We start from the raw sequence: 14,848 nt of genomic DNA, 5'->3' as shown, positions 1-14,848 counted from the left end.
TGGACATTAGATTGTAGATTATGCAGCTCAGTCCGGTGCGATTGTACATTATATAAATTAGAATGGAACGAATAAGCACTACATGATGTTACTGATCAGGCTTATTCCGATGCATTTGGTGTGGTGAGTAAGCGTAAACCGATGTTATTGATCTGACTGGTGGCAGCTGCCAGGCTGTCATTGCGATCATACGATTGTATAGTAGTTGACACACCCGGCTGTGTGGCTAGCGAAAGGAAATTTTGCAAGCATTAGGTTGCAAAATTTTAGGTTGCAGTACATGTTTGCTGCCAACCAACAGTCTTCCAATCACACCAGTCATCATAGTATGAATCTTTTCTGTGAAGGTTGCAACCCCTGATGTTTGTGTGATGCTAGAGTAAGGTTTTCTTTAGATTAGAGTGCAGTGTTACTGACACCAACTAGAGTGAAAGAAGTAAAACCAATCTATATTATTTAGTAATAGCGTTTTGCAATACGACTTGATTCAGTCTCGTGATATTGAGTGTGGGTTATCTACTTTGGCTTGTCATCCATCACATTAGGCAGGATAATAGGGGTCTACTATATATTTTCATATTGTTGCTGTTTTTGGCTAAGTTTAGCGAAGCCTATCACTAATGGGGCTGGGAAAATTTCATTTCTTATGTCTGTCCTTAAGATGGCAATGAGAAAATAACAGAATAAATAAATCTATAAACAAACTCAATACACCCCTATGAGATTCAAACATGTGGCGTATTAACACATGTAACCTAACTATCCCAACACATACAACACAATTTAGAGTGCCTTTTTATTTAAACACTTGTATGAAACGCAATTTAATGAACAAAAATCTGAAGTTACCACGTGGCAAAATATGCTGAGAAAGATTTTATATGTAGATTCAATTTTGCATGAAACTTCATTTGTACAAGAATTAGTTCTATGATGCATCATTTTCATATCAATTTCTTTTTTGTATGACTTTTTTTGTCTGTTTATCTGTTCGCAGGACACATAAAATGAGCTGTAGATTTGAAATTTTGCATGCAATCTTTGTTAAGCCTGTTATGACATGTGGTGTGGCTTACTTATACCTTGTTGTATTTTTATACTTGTCTATTGAATTAGTACTATCATTTAAGGTAGACATCAAACTTATTGTAAGAGATATAATTTTACATTGGTTTTTAAGCTCTGAATCTTGATTGATTGTTGCTTTATTCTTACTGATGATTTTCATCAATAGGGTTTTTCTAGTAAACATATATATGCAAGTTTTGTTAAAGTGTTCTTGAAGATTTGTAAATACAGTTTAAAAGAAAACCTCACTCAAAATTGATAACAATTTTTTAGTGTTCAATAGAAATTTAAAGTGGCTGACATTTTTGCTAGCATCGTCAAAATTGAACTTTTAACTTATCATTGAATTTGTCTCGCAAAACTCTGAAGATATATACATTATGTATTTCCTAGTTAAACAGTCTGCCTGAACACCCCAGCAAGACTGTACTGTGCTTTAGCTAATAGATTAAAAGAAATTAATAAAAAGAACTGTTTAACCAGATTCCACTACTAAAGTGAAATATTTTACAAGATATTATTATGTACAAATTGTATGGGCTTTTTTGTGTAAAGAAATAAACAGAAACTTTACAACTAATAATTAAAATCATCCTGAAAATGTGTTGTTGTTTCAGAAAACGCCCATCAATGAGAAGAACATAGAAAAGTGGTTAGAGAACGAGGAGACGAGGGTGAGGAAGGTCAGGGAAACGTGGGTGAGGTGGCGAAAAGAAGCTAATGACGTGAAGGACACAACCATTTCACAGGAAGTCAAAGTTTTAAGAGCGGAAAAAAGCAAGGACATGTTTCAGGTAATTTGTGTCAACACTAGTGCATTTGTGTTACGTGTTCTTTTTTATTTGGTGCAATTTACAAGAGGGGTGGAGGGTTGAAGCATGTCTGTTGCATCACAAGAGGACTTGTTAGGTTTCACACACTGACGTTTACTGTAAATTACACTGTGAATCATAACAACAGAACATGATTTTTATTGTTTGTGATGAGCAAAGTAGTGAGTATAGTGGTGCTGAGTTTGATTAACAGATTGGGAAATGCTTTTTTGGAAAAAACTAGCAAAATTTACCTAATTGGAGCACCAGAAAAGTTTCGTGTATTAGTGGTTGACCTATTCCAAAAATTTTTGTTTCTGATTCCTGTGATTTTTGTTACTAAGAAATCAGAATAATAAATAATCAATCCGATTCTTAAGATATTTTACCACCATTTGTAGTAGGACTGGGCCGATACCAGAAATATTTGATTCTGGTACTAAATTTTGGTCTTGATTTTGAATTTGATACAGATTCCTGTATTAATAATAACTAAGGACCTTTACCAAACTGGAAAGATATTCCTCTACTTTGTCGTACAGACATTCAAAAGAATACACTCCATGAAGAAGAGTTTTCACCTTTTTAACCCGGGTAAAATAATTTTTATTTTTATAAAAACTGCTCACTTCCATTATTTTTAGGATTTTTAGAAATTTTTTTGTTGCAGTGAATAACTGCAGAGGGTTTTGAGAAATATGTCTTTTTTATTATTAGAAATGTTTTGTTCTTTTTTTTTGTTTATTGAAATGATTATACAAGTAAAATGTTTTGCGCTGTAAATAACATAAATACATTTTTGAATAAAATTTGTTATGTTTTAAATATGTGTGGTGTTTGCAATCTAACATAAAAATAAACAATAATACATTGTGAAATACTTTATTTTCTTTTTTATTAAAGCTTCAACCACACTCCAAAAGTTCATGAATTTTTACCAAGAAATGTTGGTTTTATAATAAAATTCACATTTATAACTTCAAAACCAAATATAGATTTGATTCACAAAAAAAAGGCCACACAAATGTGGAAAGAAGAGGCAGAAGGTAAATTGTACATCACATAAAACCGTTTTCCTCTTTTCAAGAAGTTTATTACAAATTTTATTATAAGAAACATGTAATAACACAAAATGTGAGTAACTGTATAAAATAATAAGCTACTTAGAATAGAAGTTACAAACAAATCACTATCAGTTACATATAGGTAAAACGCATAATGTTAATTTGAGTCAACAATCTTGAATTCATATTAAATCAAATGACCTCCCAATTCCACAACATAACCAAAAAAGTGCAAAAAACCATAAGTAGTTTTTACATTATACTACTGCTTGGTTAATAATTTCCACTTAATAATAAAATTAAAATAATACTTGTATGTCTGAAAGCTTTAATGAATGATTTAATGATTGTTATTTTAGGCTTTTTATTAGATGTAGTGGATTTTGTGGTATTTTCTGATTTGTTAAGATAAACCTATCCCTAACGTGTTTCCAGGCTGTGGAAGGTCTAACTTACTTCTTGGATTTGATTGAAGACATTATGGACTTGGATATCGTAACGTCGGAGCCAAATGAACTTCTTGTCCCTTTTTGCCATAGGGTTAGGCAGCATCGTAAAGCCCGGCATCAGTTCAGCCGATTGAAGAGTCAGCTGGACAGTAAAGTCAAAGTAAGCACTAAGTAAACACATGGCAGTGCGAACATGAGAGCATGCTAATCTAATGTATTAATAGAGTTTACCTTGTAAATAGCAATAACACATTACATCTAGGGTGTACCAATTGTAAAATTAACCGTATATTGACAGTTTAAACGTGAACATAGTTCTCCCCTTATTATTTATTTAATTAACCTTAACAAAATGACTGTTCACAATAGAGCTCAAAGCTACAGGGGAGAAGAAGGTTATTAAAACTGAAGACCTATGCTCCAGCCTAAACTTATATTATTTATATTGTAAGCTACTTGGAGGCCCACTGAAGCAACAAGAATTACTAAATGCGTACACAGCAAAAATTACACAATTTTTTCAATACTGCTGAGGCTTATGTTGTACTCATATTCATATTCTTAAATTCTTTATTCAAAAACATGCACAAGATGTACATTGAATAGAGTCAAAAAAATATAATTAAATCAATCAATAAAATAAAAACCATGAAATATCAAGAAAAATTTTTATCAATAAAATAATTATTCAACATACAGTATAAATGCATTAAACCAAATATTTAGAATAAGCTATATTCAAATCTATACATTAATTCCAATAATATCCCATTTTCATTTATTTTATTTCAATATAATTTCATATCTTTCAAATGACTTCTATATTCTAATCAACTAAACTAATCATCTTTTTCAAAAAATTCCTGAAATTCTTGAAACAGAGGTTTACTTAATAAAGTACTCTTACAGTTTATTTCTGAAACCTTTTGTACTGTACTGACTTTTCAATCCACTTTGTAAATTATTAAAAAAAAAACTGTTTCCTATATGATATTATATTATGATATTAATTAGCTATATTAAAACACGTTTTATAATGATGCTTTCTCTCAGTTAAAATATGATTACTATAGCTTGTAATATAATTTATTGCTTAAAAAATATAAATATTGTACTGCGTTAGAAATTTATAACTCTCTAAAAATATGTTTGACTGAATTGTTTTTCTTTAAATTTGTAATGATTCTAATGGCTTTTTTTGTTTAACCAGAAATTTGTTTAATTTAACTGCTGTAGTAGCCTCACAAATGACTATACCATAAGCAATATGTGAATTAATTAAAGCATAACACATTTTAGATCTTTCCACAGAAATTTTAAATTGATTATCTCTTTCCAAAGACTTGGGATTCCTAACAAGTTATACAGTTATTAACTATTTTCAACTATCATTGGTGAACTGAGTGAGCTAGTGAGGCAAAACTCCAGTAGAAGAGGTGGAAGGCAGGTAACAGGACGTTACTAATAGCTCTCAGCCTTATTGTGTTCTTTGCTCGAGTGATTCAAACACAGATTGTCTAACCATACCTTGTAGACTCAGGAACCTAGGAAGAAAATTTAACGAATCTTTGGTAAAAGGTGTAATTTGTTTTATTGTTTTGAATCTCCAGGATAAAACGTCTACTGAAGTGGAACTTAGAGATCATCTAATGTGTGATGAGATCATCGAGTCTTTCGACATGTGCATTGAGCACATTAACAATGTACTGATAAAGAAGAAGATACCTACATCTAACTTCTCATCTAACACCAAGGTAAGATTACTGATTAGGACTTTGTCATTGTATTTGAGAGTGTTCTGTGAAGGAACAATTCCTAACTTTCTCGTTTAACTCTGCTGTAAAGTTTTGCTATTGTGATAAGAATGAAAAAAGATACAAGGTGTACAATAGAGCACTTTGAGATTTCCTAATCAATTAATGCGCAGAACATAACTATTAAATCAGATGTCAAGGAGGGCTACATATATATTATAATGATTATCTTTTATATTTTGTGTAGTTTTTTTTTATACTTCATACAAAGTGCTACCATGTCGTGCAGCCCACTCGCACCCTTTGAAGCCGTAATAACTACAATTTTAATATATTTGGCCATTTCCCATAACCTTTCCTCATGAGGACTTTGGATCTCCAATGGCAGGTTTAAAAATAGATTGCTTGCTATGAAGTGATTTTCAAATCTGTACAAAACTATTTACAATTCATATGTTTTGGTGAATAATCACCGTCTGGATATTTTGTCGAGCTATCATTTATTTAAATGTATTGTCAATGGTTCTACAGTAGATGAGTAAATCAGATTATCCTCTCCAATAATTATTTTCGAGGGTATATCTTATTTAGGTAAAAATCACAAATTGTTTTCTAATTACTCCTAGAATAAAACTATGCTACAAGACTTTCTCGTTCTATTGATTTTCCTTTATGGAAATACTGCATCTCTTCACTGTTGCTATAAACTTCCCCACACAGACTCTCAAAAGCCTTTGATACACCAGGTACTGCTTGTCATTTAAATCTGATACCTTCACTCTTAAAAAAAGAGCACTAAGAATCATCCCAATATCATCATCTGATGAGCGAGGAACTTTGGTCATCCTGTCTAAAGTTAACGCAACAAACATCAGACATAATAGGCGAAACGAAGTTCAGAGATATAGCATTAGTTAACCATAGGTCCATTTCTGTGGTCAAATATACATAAAATGGAAAGGAAGTATGGCATTTGCGATAAACCAGTTGCGATTGGAAATTGTTTGTGCATATTTTTCCTCAAAGATTTCCTACTTTTATTAACTTTACTGCCTCCACGTTGAAAATATTGAGCAAAACTATATCTTATTTATTAAAACTACATAAGTAATTCTATGAATACTTTATTGTGTACATTTCGGCTCAGTAAATATTTCTGATAGCCTTAAAACCCTTGATTTCCAGGTATACAAGTTATAAGTATTATGGAAAATATGTGCATACAAGTTATACTTTGTAATTCTTTTATGATTAGGATCATAAAAATAGATTAAACATCTATTGACAGCATTTCCCTTTCTGTATTAAAGAAAGGGAAATGCTTGGATAAGGGGAGGAATTCAAGGCAAGCGATAGAAGTAAAACCAGTCAGAACCATGCAGACATTAGTTAGATTTGTATCAGGCAGTTGAGCTTCCAGTGAAACTGTTTCTGTCTACATTGACATAACTGGTCTATAGTAAGAATAACTTGATCTGAACAATTACTGTTATAAGTATTTAGTTCATTGTCAAAAATAGTTTTATAACAACAAATTCAATTTAGGTGGGGAAGCTGGTCGTGGACGAGTTGACAAAACTGTCCATAAGTGAGATGAGACACCTCATTTTCCGACTGTTCACCAAAGTAATAGACCTCCGCGAGAGTGGGAAGACTCTAGAAGGGCTAATAACAGAACTGGACGTGAGTATTTTGTATTAAGTGTATTGTTATTGCTTTACTACAGGTATATGTTTGTACTTTTATGTTTTACTTATGTTGTACATTGAAAATCAGTGAATCTGATAGAAAATTAGTAAAAAGTAATAATAGTAGCAAATGTTATTGTTGTAAATGAAAATAACTATTACTTTTTAATGGTGTGCAAAACAAAATGTTTAATTGTTACAATTTTACACATTTTTGAATATTTCAAAAACAAAATTTATTCTTTACACTTTTACTTTCCATTTAAGTATACATATCATTATGTTTTATAGTAACAAAAAGTGTTCTGTAATAAAACTGCTTGCCTTTGTGGGGGGGGGGGGGGGGGGGGTTTTAAATAGTTTGAAATAGTGTCATTTCCATAAGTTATAATTCACATACCTTTATCTGAGTTATGTTTCATACTCATATCTGATTTTTCCTTGTTCTTGTTTATAAAATTGTCAATAATTACTGCTGCAACTACCTATAATACCTGTAAGAACTGGACTATGGACTCTTTCAAGGAGTTAGGTGTAGAGGAAATTCGTTGTAAATAAAACCAACTTTATTTTCAAGTGTTTTATATTAAACATTTTATACAATGAAGATCCATTTTTCTGTCGGATAGAAATTAATTTTCAAAAAAAGACAAGAAAATATATTAATGAGAAATTTGTGCCACGCGTAAAGTTCTTTTACTATTTTAATGACCGTACCTACTCCATGTTTTAAAAACGGTCTGTCTGTCCACAGAGGAAACTGGATCTCAATGAGTTGAAAATATCTGCGCTGTGCCAGGCACTGCAGGAGATGAGGGAACAGCAAACCACATCCAAGGCGATGATGCTGCAGCCTAGCACCAATCACCCTGTCCCACCCACACACCTAGCTCTCCAGGAAGGTACGTTGTCCGAGACTGTATATGGTTTACCTGGAGGAGAGAGTTGTTTCAATTTGCTCGTGATGAGTCATTTTTTGACACTCTTCTAAACAATTATTAAACGCTTATGTATCATAGTTTTGCGTATAGTATTATGACAAAAAAATATTTTGTCTATTGCCATAATTATTATTCTTCGTTTCACAAATCTCTCAAGCACTTTAAAGTCCTTCAAGTAGTTTAACCCTCTCATGGTCATATTATGACACGTTTGACACAACTGTGATAGAAAACATAGGGCAACTCTGTGTTCTTTCAATTATAATAAGTCTGCTTGAAAAAAGTAGTTATCACTGTTAGTAGGTAATCGTTGTTAAGTTTTTCGATGCTTCATGTTGTGACAGTATTATAAAAAATGTAAGTTAGGGCTGTGAGGTTTAGGTAAATGTGTATGTTACTGTCAATGGAGCAAGATGCAAAACTTATCACGTATTTTTCCTAGACACCACTAAAAAGGAGAGAAATACAGCGTTGTAATTTGATCAACATGAAATAAATTACTGCTGTTAGATCCCTGTCTATGTGGCTTAACCCTTTGAGTGCCACGGGTATTTTCCGAAGGCATATGCATAAAGTGCCACACTGTTTTTCGCATATTTGTAAGCTTTTGGGAAAAAAGCTGTTGTAAAATAACTACCAAACAGATTTCCACCATTTTGTTGTTGTTTTTTTTCTTATTAAATGCAGAATATGATACATATCGTTTAAAAATAAAATTTGATTTATAAAAAATAGAAAACTTTCAGTATTTATAAAAATAGTTGTTTACTTTTGTATAAAAAAGTTAAGTTTCGACCTAATTTGTGTTTATACGGTATTTTTAAGATTTTTTTTAAATTATACCATGATAAAGGCCATATGTTTCTAAATAAAATCCATGTGTAATATCTTATTCTAGAATTTTAAAAAACATGGCATTATATGTATTAAACAAAATGCTGCCCGGGTACCGACATTTTATATAAACTGTACTTCATTTGTCAGAGTTTAGAAATTACTTAGTAATGATGTAGTTTTCCCAATAAATCTAATAAAACATTAATACAAACACAAATAAATATGATTAGTAAATTTAGAAACAAATACTTGCTAACATATTTACATAAAAGTTTACATTTACTAAATAATAACCCTAATAATATTTACACTGAAAATTCACGTTTTTCGCTTGAACACAACTCAAATCATACATTACGTTTGTAAAGAAATACAGTAAAATACTGTATAAGTTATTATTTTATATTGTATTTACTCAAATGCTTGGTTATCAGCACATAAACAACAAGGAAGGCCGTTACGCAACACGGTACTCGTCCGCTAAGTCGCGTGACTGGAAGACAGAATCATCGTACAGGTACTTATCACAGCCCACTATTTTTGGACGAGTTTTCCTTATCAGAGATCAAAATAAACTTCATTATACTTCCTTCTTTCCATAATGAATCGAAAAATACTCGATGAGTCATACTTCCTATCTCCAAATCGTCTCCAAATAGACACAAGAATGGCCTGACATTTTCGAATAATGAAACGTTGTTCTTATAGTTTTTTTTATTTAATTGATTGTCGTAATAACTTGTAAATTCCAATATAGGTTAAATAAAGTCAGTTGTTTTTAATACTGTAATTTATTTTGTCCCCGATAAGGAAAACTCGTCCAAAAATAGTGGCTTCTTGATAAGTACCCAAACAACATAAGTTTCACAGATAAAATAGTAGAGAAACAACATAAAACTCGAATTTATTGATAGTTTGGAACCTATTGAATACAGCCGTCTTATTATTTGGCCAAAATAATCTTGTACTATATAAAATATTATCGAAATACGAAACGTCAAAATTGGCGACACTGGCACTTTATGCACTTTTCTTACCGTCAAAATTAGCGACGCTGTGGCACTCAAAGGGTTAAGGTGTTTTGAGGGGTAGGGGTGGAGGAGAGGATTAATATGATTTTAATTTCTTGGTTATCACCAGATAAATGATTATTAATTGGTTGATTATATCTAATTGCTCGTCATTAATTATCCCAGATACAAGCACATTTTTTTAAGCTTTAAAAAGAACTTTGACATTTAGCTATCCATCGTTGTAGTTAACCAAAAAACTATTTAGAAATTATAAATAACAGTACTTGATTTATTATTGAATTTTTAATTTCTTCAATTTGATTACATACACGGTTTTAGACCGGTTTTGTTTCTGCAATACCATTTACAAAGTCTGAGAAAACAGTTCCAAATACGGTTTTTCAAAACAGTTTTTGAACAGCGGAGAAACCACTAAAAGCAACCACTATTTGAAACCTTTAAAAGCAACTGGTGACACTGGAAATTCTGGCAAATATATATATATATATATATATATATATATATATATATAAATATGTGTGTGTGTGTGTGTGTGTATTACTTGAACTTTATCATTTTCAGATTGAATTTGTGTGCAATATTTTGACTATATAAAATTATCTTGTCAACAGGAGCAGCTGGTGGCGGGCCCGTGACAATACCACAACAGAATCTGCACAAGCTTCAGGCGAAACCCGTACCACCGACAAAAGTCACGTATACGCCAAGGAAGTTGATCATAGAAAAAAAGACTTCCAAGCACTAAATGCCATTCATATTTTTGATAGGCGTGTAAAAACAGGACAATCTTCATTGAAATCTAGTCAAGATTTGTAGCAAATTAAATTGTAACATTAAATGGGCACATTGTAACAATCAAATCATATATAACGTTTGTGTAGTAACTGTTGGAACTTTAAAACTATGTAAAGAGTTATAAAATAAAAAAAAGAATAAAAATAAACTGAGCAAATTGTAATTGGAGGTCAGAACCATAATGGCAGATAATTTTACAGAGGTAATGGATCAAATAAATAAACTAAATTAAACCAGTCAACAAAAATCAGTCACTTCATTATTGAATGATATATCAGTAAACCCACTGAAGTTTTTAGTATTTTCCTGATCTTACCATCACGTTTACAAATAATACTTTTAGACAGATACTTTACACAAGTAATTATTACCATTCGACACGAGTATCGGATTACTCTACTTCTTAAAAAAGACTATAACTGTCAAGTACCCATGCATCTAGTAATTAGTTTGTAGGGTTGTGCAAATCTGGAAATATGTATTGAATCAAATTGAAATCAATGGAAGTACGCAAAAGACTCGTTTTAAACCACTAAAATAGGTATTTGATTTCCTATTTAGACTCAAAGTGTGATTTTTTTTGAAAAACCTAAAGTTTATCTCAAATAAAAATAAATAGCTTAAGTAATTGTATTGTATAATATTGTTTATACTTTAGTGAACGTATTCCCAATTTACTGTGTAGCCATATAAGGTATCGGCTATGTTCATGGCTAATAGAATTTGATGGCGTGTGAAAGTTATATTTGGATCATTTTACCGTTGCTGTTACTGGAGTGCCAAATGTTTGAAGATATTTGTTGGTTGTTTAGTATTAGCAATTTAATTGGTACAGTATGTTTGTTTTAAACTGTTTACAATTAGTGTTTAGTGTAAGGGGTTTATTTGAAATTTCAAGCCTAATGCAAATACAGATTTATAATACAGGGTGAGTAAAAAGCACGGACATATTGTGGGTTTTGCTTACCGTTAAAGAATGAATATTGATGTTCATTATTTTCCAATTAAAATATTTTAAATTTGAATTAGCCTCCATTTTGTACTGGCTTGAGATAGCCTCTCTAAGTTTCACTGTTAATTTTCTTTTATAAAGACTTTTAAAACGATTTAACTTGACGGGAGATTACATTTTAAATTTTTCGGTTGGGTCCGATATTCGGTATTTGGGGGCAGGGGCAATCTTGTGATACTAACTGAAAAGTGCAGTTCTGTACCCCACTGAAGTATACTGAGAGGTTTTTCAAGGTGCTGTTGTAAAGGATATCCATACTTTTTATTCACTCTGTATAATTCAATACAAGGTAAAGTTCATTACTGAACTTTTTCAGATATTTAGGGGCATTGAATACATGTTTACATACATTGTCAGTGTAATAGTGGAATTTCAAAAAGTTGCGTAATTTAGTTTGATTTATCATGTATGTAAAGAAAAAATAAATTATAAAGAACAAAGTTTTTAGTTATGTACAGATATTAAGTTAGTGAGAAGAGTGGTACAGAAAAATAGACCTTATTTACAGATCTGCTTGTCCTTGTTGTAGGGCGAATATCCTGTTGTCTGCTTGTATGACTTTCCTATATTTGTTATTAGTGCTTTGAAGTGATGTCTGGCTTTATAGCACCAATTCTGTGAATGGAAGTTGCCTCTAGTCTTATTTTAGTGTTAGCATTGAATGGTGTCAGCTTCAAATTCAGCCTTTGATTGAATCACGCAACCTCAAGAAGTCAACTAAATATTTGATTTCATCTTGTATGGTAAAGGTCCCATTTCTTATACAGAACTAGCAGTTACCCGGGGCTTTGCACAGAATTTCGAAGGCTTTGCACGTGTATGAGCACTTCTGGTTCGAGTGAATTATAAATTCAGACTCCAATGTTGAGTAAGAAAATATGTCAAATAGTGTATATTCATGGCAATCTTAGTCGTTTTTGTCTGATAGTTGATTTTGCCTTGTTTCCACGATCAAGAAAATACACATTCATATGTAGGTCGAGAAGTCTACTTCTGTCAAAAGTTAACTAAGATGGGTTTTATAACAGTCTTTAAATTTACAGTAAAAGTGCATCACAGTACTGACACTGCACACTTGATATTTGATAAAGTGTGCATTTGAGCAGGATCCATACATGCTTCTAACTTCATTAATTTTAATGAGCTGCCATTTTGTAATGGGTTGAGATAGAAAGCTCAAGTTGCCACTGTTCTCTCACTTAATGGGCCTTTACATTTAAAAATGTTGAGCTCATAAAAAGCTTTAAAACAATGTGTACATTGGTTTACATTTGAAAGCTTTAGTTTGGGCCCACAATTTTGTATTTTGGGGGCAGGAGCAATCTTGTGATACTAATCAAAAAGTGCAGTTTTGTATCCTACAGAGATATACTGAGTTTGGTGTTCCTAGGTTAGGTTGTTAAAAGCTTAATATATGAGGTATCCTTGCTTTTATTCACCCGGCATAAATATATTGCCTTTTTTACTTTATTTTAGATTTTGTCCTCACCACTGCTGAAGCAGCATCCATGGCCTTTGTCAGCATTGGTAAGAAGCTGTTATATGCATCATCATCATTTTAAGAGTTGTAGAAATCATTCCAGTCTTCATTTTCCATTAGAGCCCTAATATCGTCCATACTTCAGAGGTTTTGTGGAATATTTGTCACTGTGTAGCGATGTTTCCTTTTGTCAACTGTCTTTGATGAAAACTGGTGGAGGGATTGTTATGTATTTTAAACTGTGCTGTGGTTTATTGGGCTGTGTGATCTGATACACCTACTTCAATTACAGATGTTGTCAATGTGTTATTGTTAAGGTTGTACATACACAGTCAGTGGAAGTGTGGGATAGAGGAGTTTTTTGTGTAGGAGGAAGCGTCAATACAATTTTTTTATTTCACTCTTGTTTTCAATGTTGTTTGAATTACTTTTTGTTGTTTGTGGCCAGGGAACTTGGTGAAACCTTTTTATGTTCTGTGTTTTATTGTGTTCTTGATATGTTTAGTAAAAAATTCTTCCAAAGGATTTTGTTTGGAGGGGGGATTTAATATTTGCACAACCCTGAGTGAAGTATTATGTTAACCATTAATTGTTTTAATTAGTTAATTTATTTAAAGACTGATAGGTTTAACAGACAATAAACTGAGGCCTATTTAAACCTCACAAATTGTGTTCACTTTTATGCAAAAGTGTGCAACATTTTTAATCCTCCAACTGATAGAATTAGATCCTGTACTGACATGCTATTGTTAACCCCTTATAAAACTTTGATTTAACACAAAAATTACCAACCAATACATGACTTACTAGATTATTGTTTACAAGAAGTAATAACAGTCAGATTGATTTTTTGTTGTTTGTTTAGTTTGTATCATCACTTTATATACATATGAAAGGTTTATGTAATTTCAAAATATTGTAAAAAAGCAGAATTGCACACCAGCTGATCAAAACTTACATATAAAATTGAGGATGTACATTGCAAAATTTAATTTTAAATTAAATTAACAACGCAACCGTATATGAAATGTATCATTACATGTAACTAGTATTATCTATTTGAATTATACAGGGAATAAATGAACTATTTTGCAATGCCATCATTACTTTTGAAGAATATAATATACATTATATCTTACGTAATAATATGTAATATTATTTATGAAGTGTTTAGCAATAATCTGATCAGCTTGTCACAGTCATTTGCACAAAAATGTTCATCATAACTACGGTGTAAAAAATAAAAAACAAATTTAAGAATCGGATGAAAACTAACTCAAACGTCTGTTGAATGCTGTTTGTGCGTTGTTGCCAGTACAGGAGCCTCCTGTCTGCCGTGGGTGTGACAGTTGTCAGTCAGGGGATTAATAAGCCGAATGTATATATTACTTATTTTATAAATATGTTAATATATAACACTTATTTTATAAATATGTCAATATGTTATATACATGTACATGTGTGTATTTTTTCCACAGAATAAATGTGTTCTGTTTTGAATGGAATGTGTATTAAATATTTCACATGTGAATTATCCTCCACTGCTCTAAAAAGGTTTTAATGTAACTTTTTTCTTTTTTTTTTTAAGTGAAAACTTCTTTAGGCGTGTTGAGCGTTTTGGTAGAGGGTAAAATCCTCGGTTCGCGTCACTGACATGCTAATGATACTAACCTGCATGAAAAAGTCAGTCTCGCTGTGTTTTTTAACCGTAGACTTGGCCGCGGACTACTAACCTGCATGAAAAAGTCAGTCTCGCTGTGTTTAAAACTGTCCCGGCGGAGTATGAAAACAGACTGCGAAAATCAGTGACCTTTACGGCTTCCTCTCGCGATTTAAAAAGTGAAGCCAATGTCGTACAATTCTGTAAGATGCGTCAAATTAAAGCTCTTAATATTGGCAATCTATTGGTTACAT

The 14,848-nt window shown here is 31.8% G+C and overlaps 1 protein-coding gene across 3 annotated transcripts in view; it reads left to right on the top strand.

Moving 5' to 3' along the window:
• The window catches only part of LOC124368725 (chromosome-associated kinesin KIF4A-like), a 45,439-nt gene extending 31,005 nt beyond the window's left edge, over positions 1–14,434 (top strand). For all 3 annotated transcript variants that reach the window (XM_046826042.1, XM_046826040.1, XM_046826041.1), the window contains 6 exons: positions 1,686–1,862; positions 3,380–3,553; positions 5,004–5,147; positions 6,693–6,830; positions 7,590–7,737; positions 10,259–14,434. In XM_046826042.1, the coding sequence (XP_046681998.1) occupies positions 1,686–1,862; positions 3,380–3,553; positions 5,004–5,147; positions 6,693–6,830; positions 7,590–7,737; positions 10,259–10,392 (915 nt within the window). In that variant the 3' untranslated portion in view covers positions 10,393–14,434. The remainder of the gene's footprint in view (positions 1–1,685; positions 1,863–3,379; positions 3,554–5,003; positions 5,148–6,692; positions 6,831–7,589; positions 7,738–10,258) is intronic.
• Positions 14,435–14,848: the final 414 nt, after the last annotated feature.

This window comes from Homalodisca vitripennis, chromosome X (genome assembly GCF_021130785.1).
Source record: "Homalodisca vitripennis isolate AUS2020 chromosome X, UT_GWSS_2.1, whole genome shotgun sequence".
Classification (NCBI taxonomy): domain Eukaryota; kingdom Metazoa; phylum Arthropoda; class Insecta; order Hemiptera; family Cicadellidae; genus Homalodisca; species Homalodisca vitripennis.
This window is presented reverse-complemented; position numbering and strand designations above follow the sequence as displayed.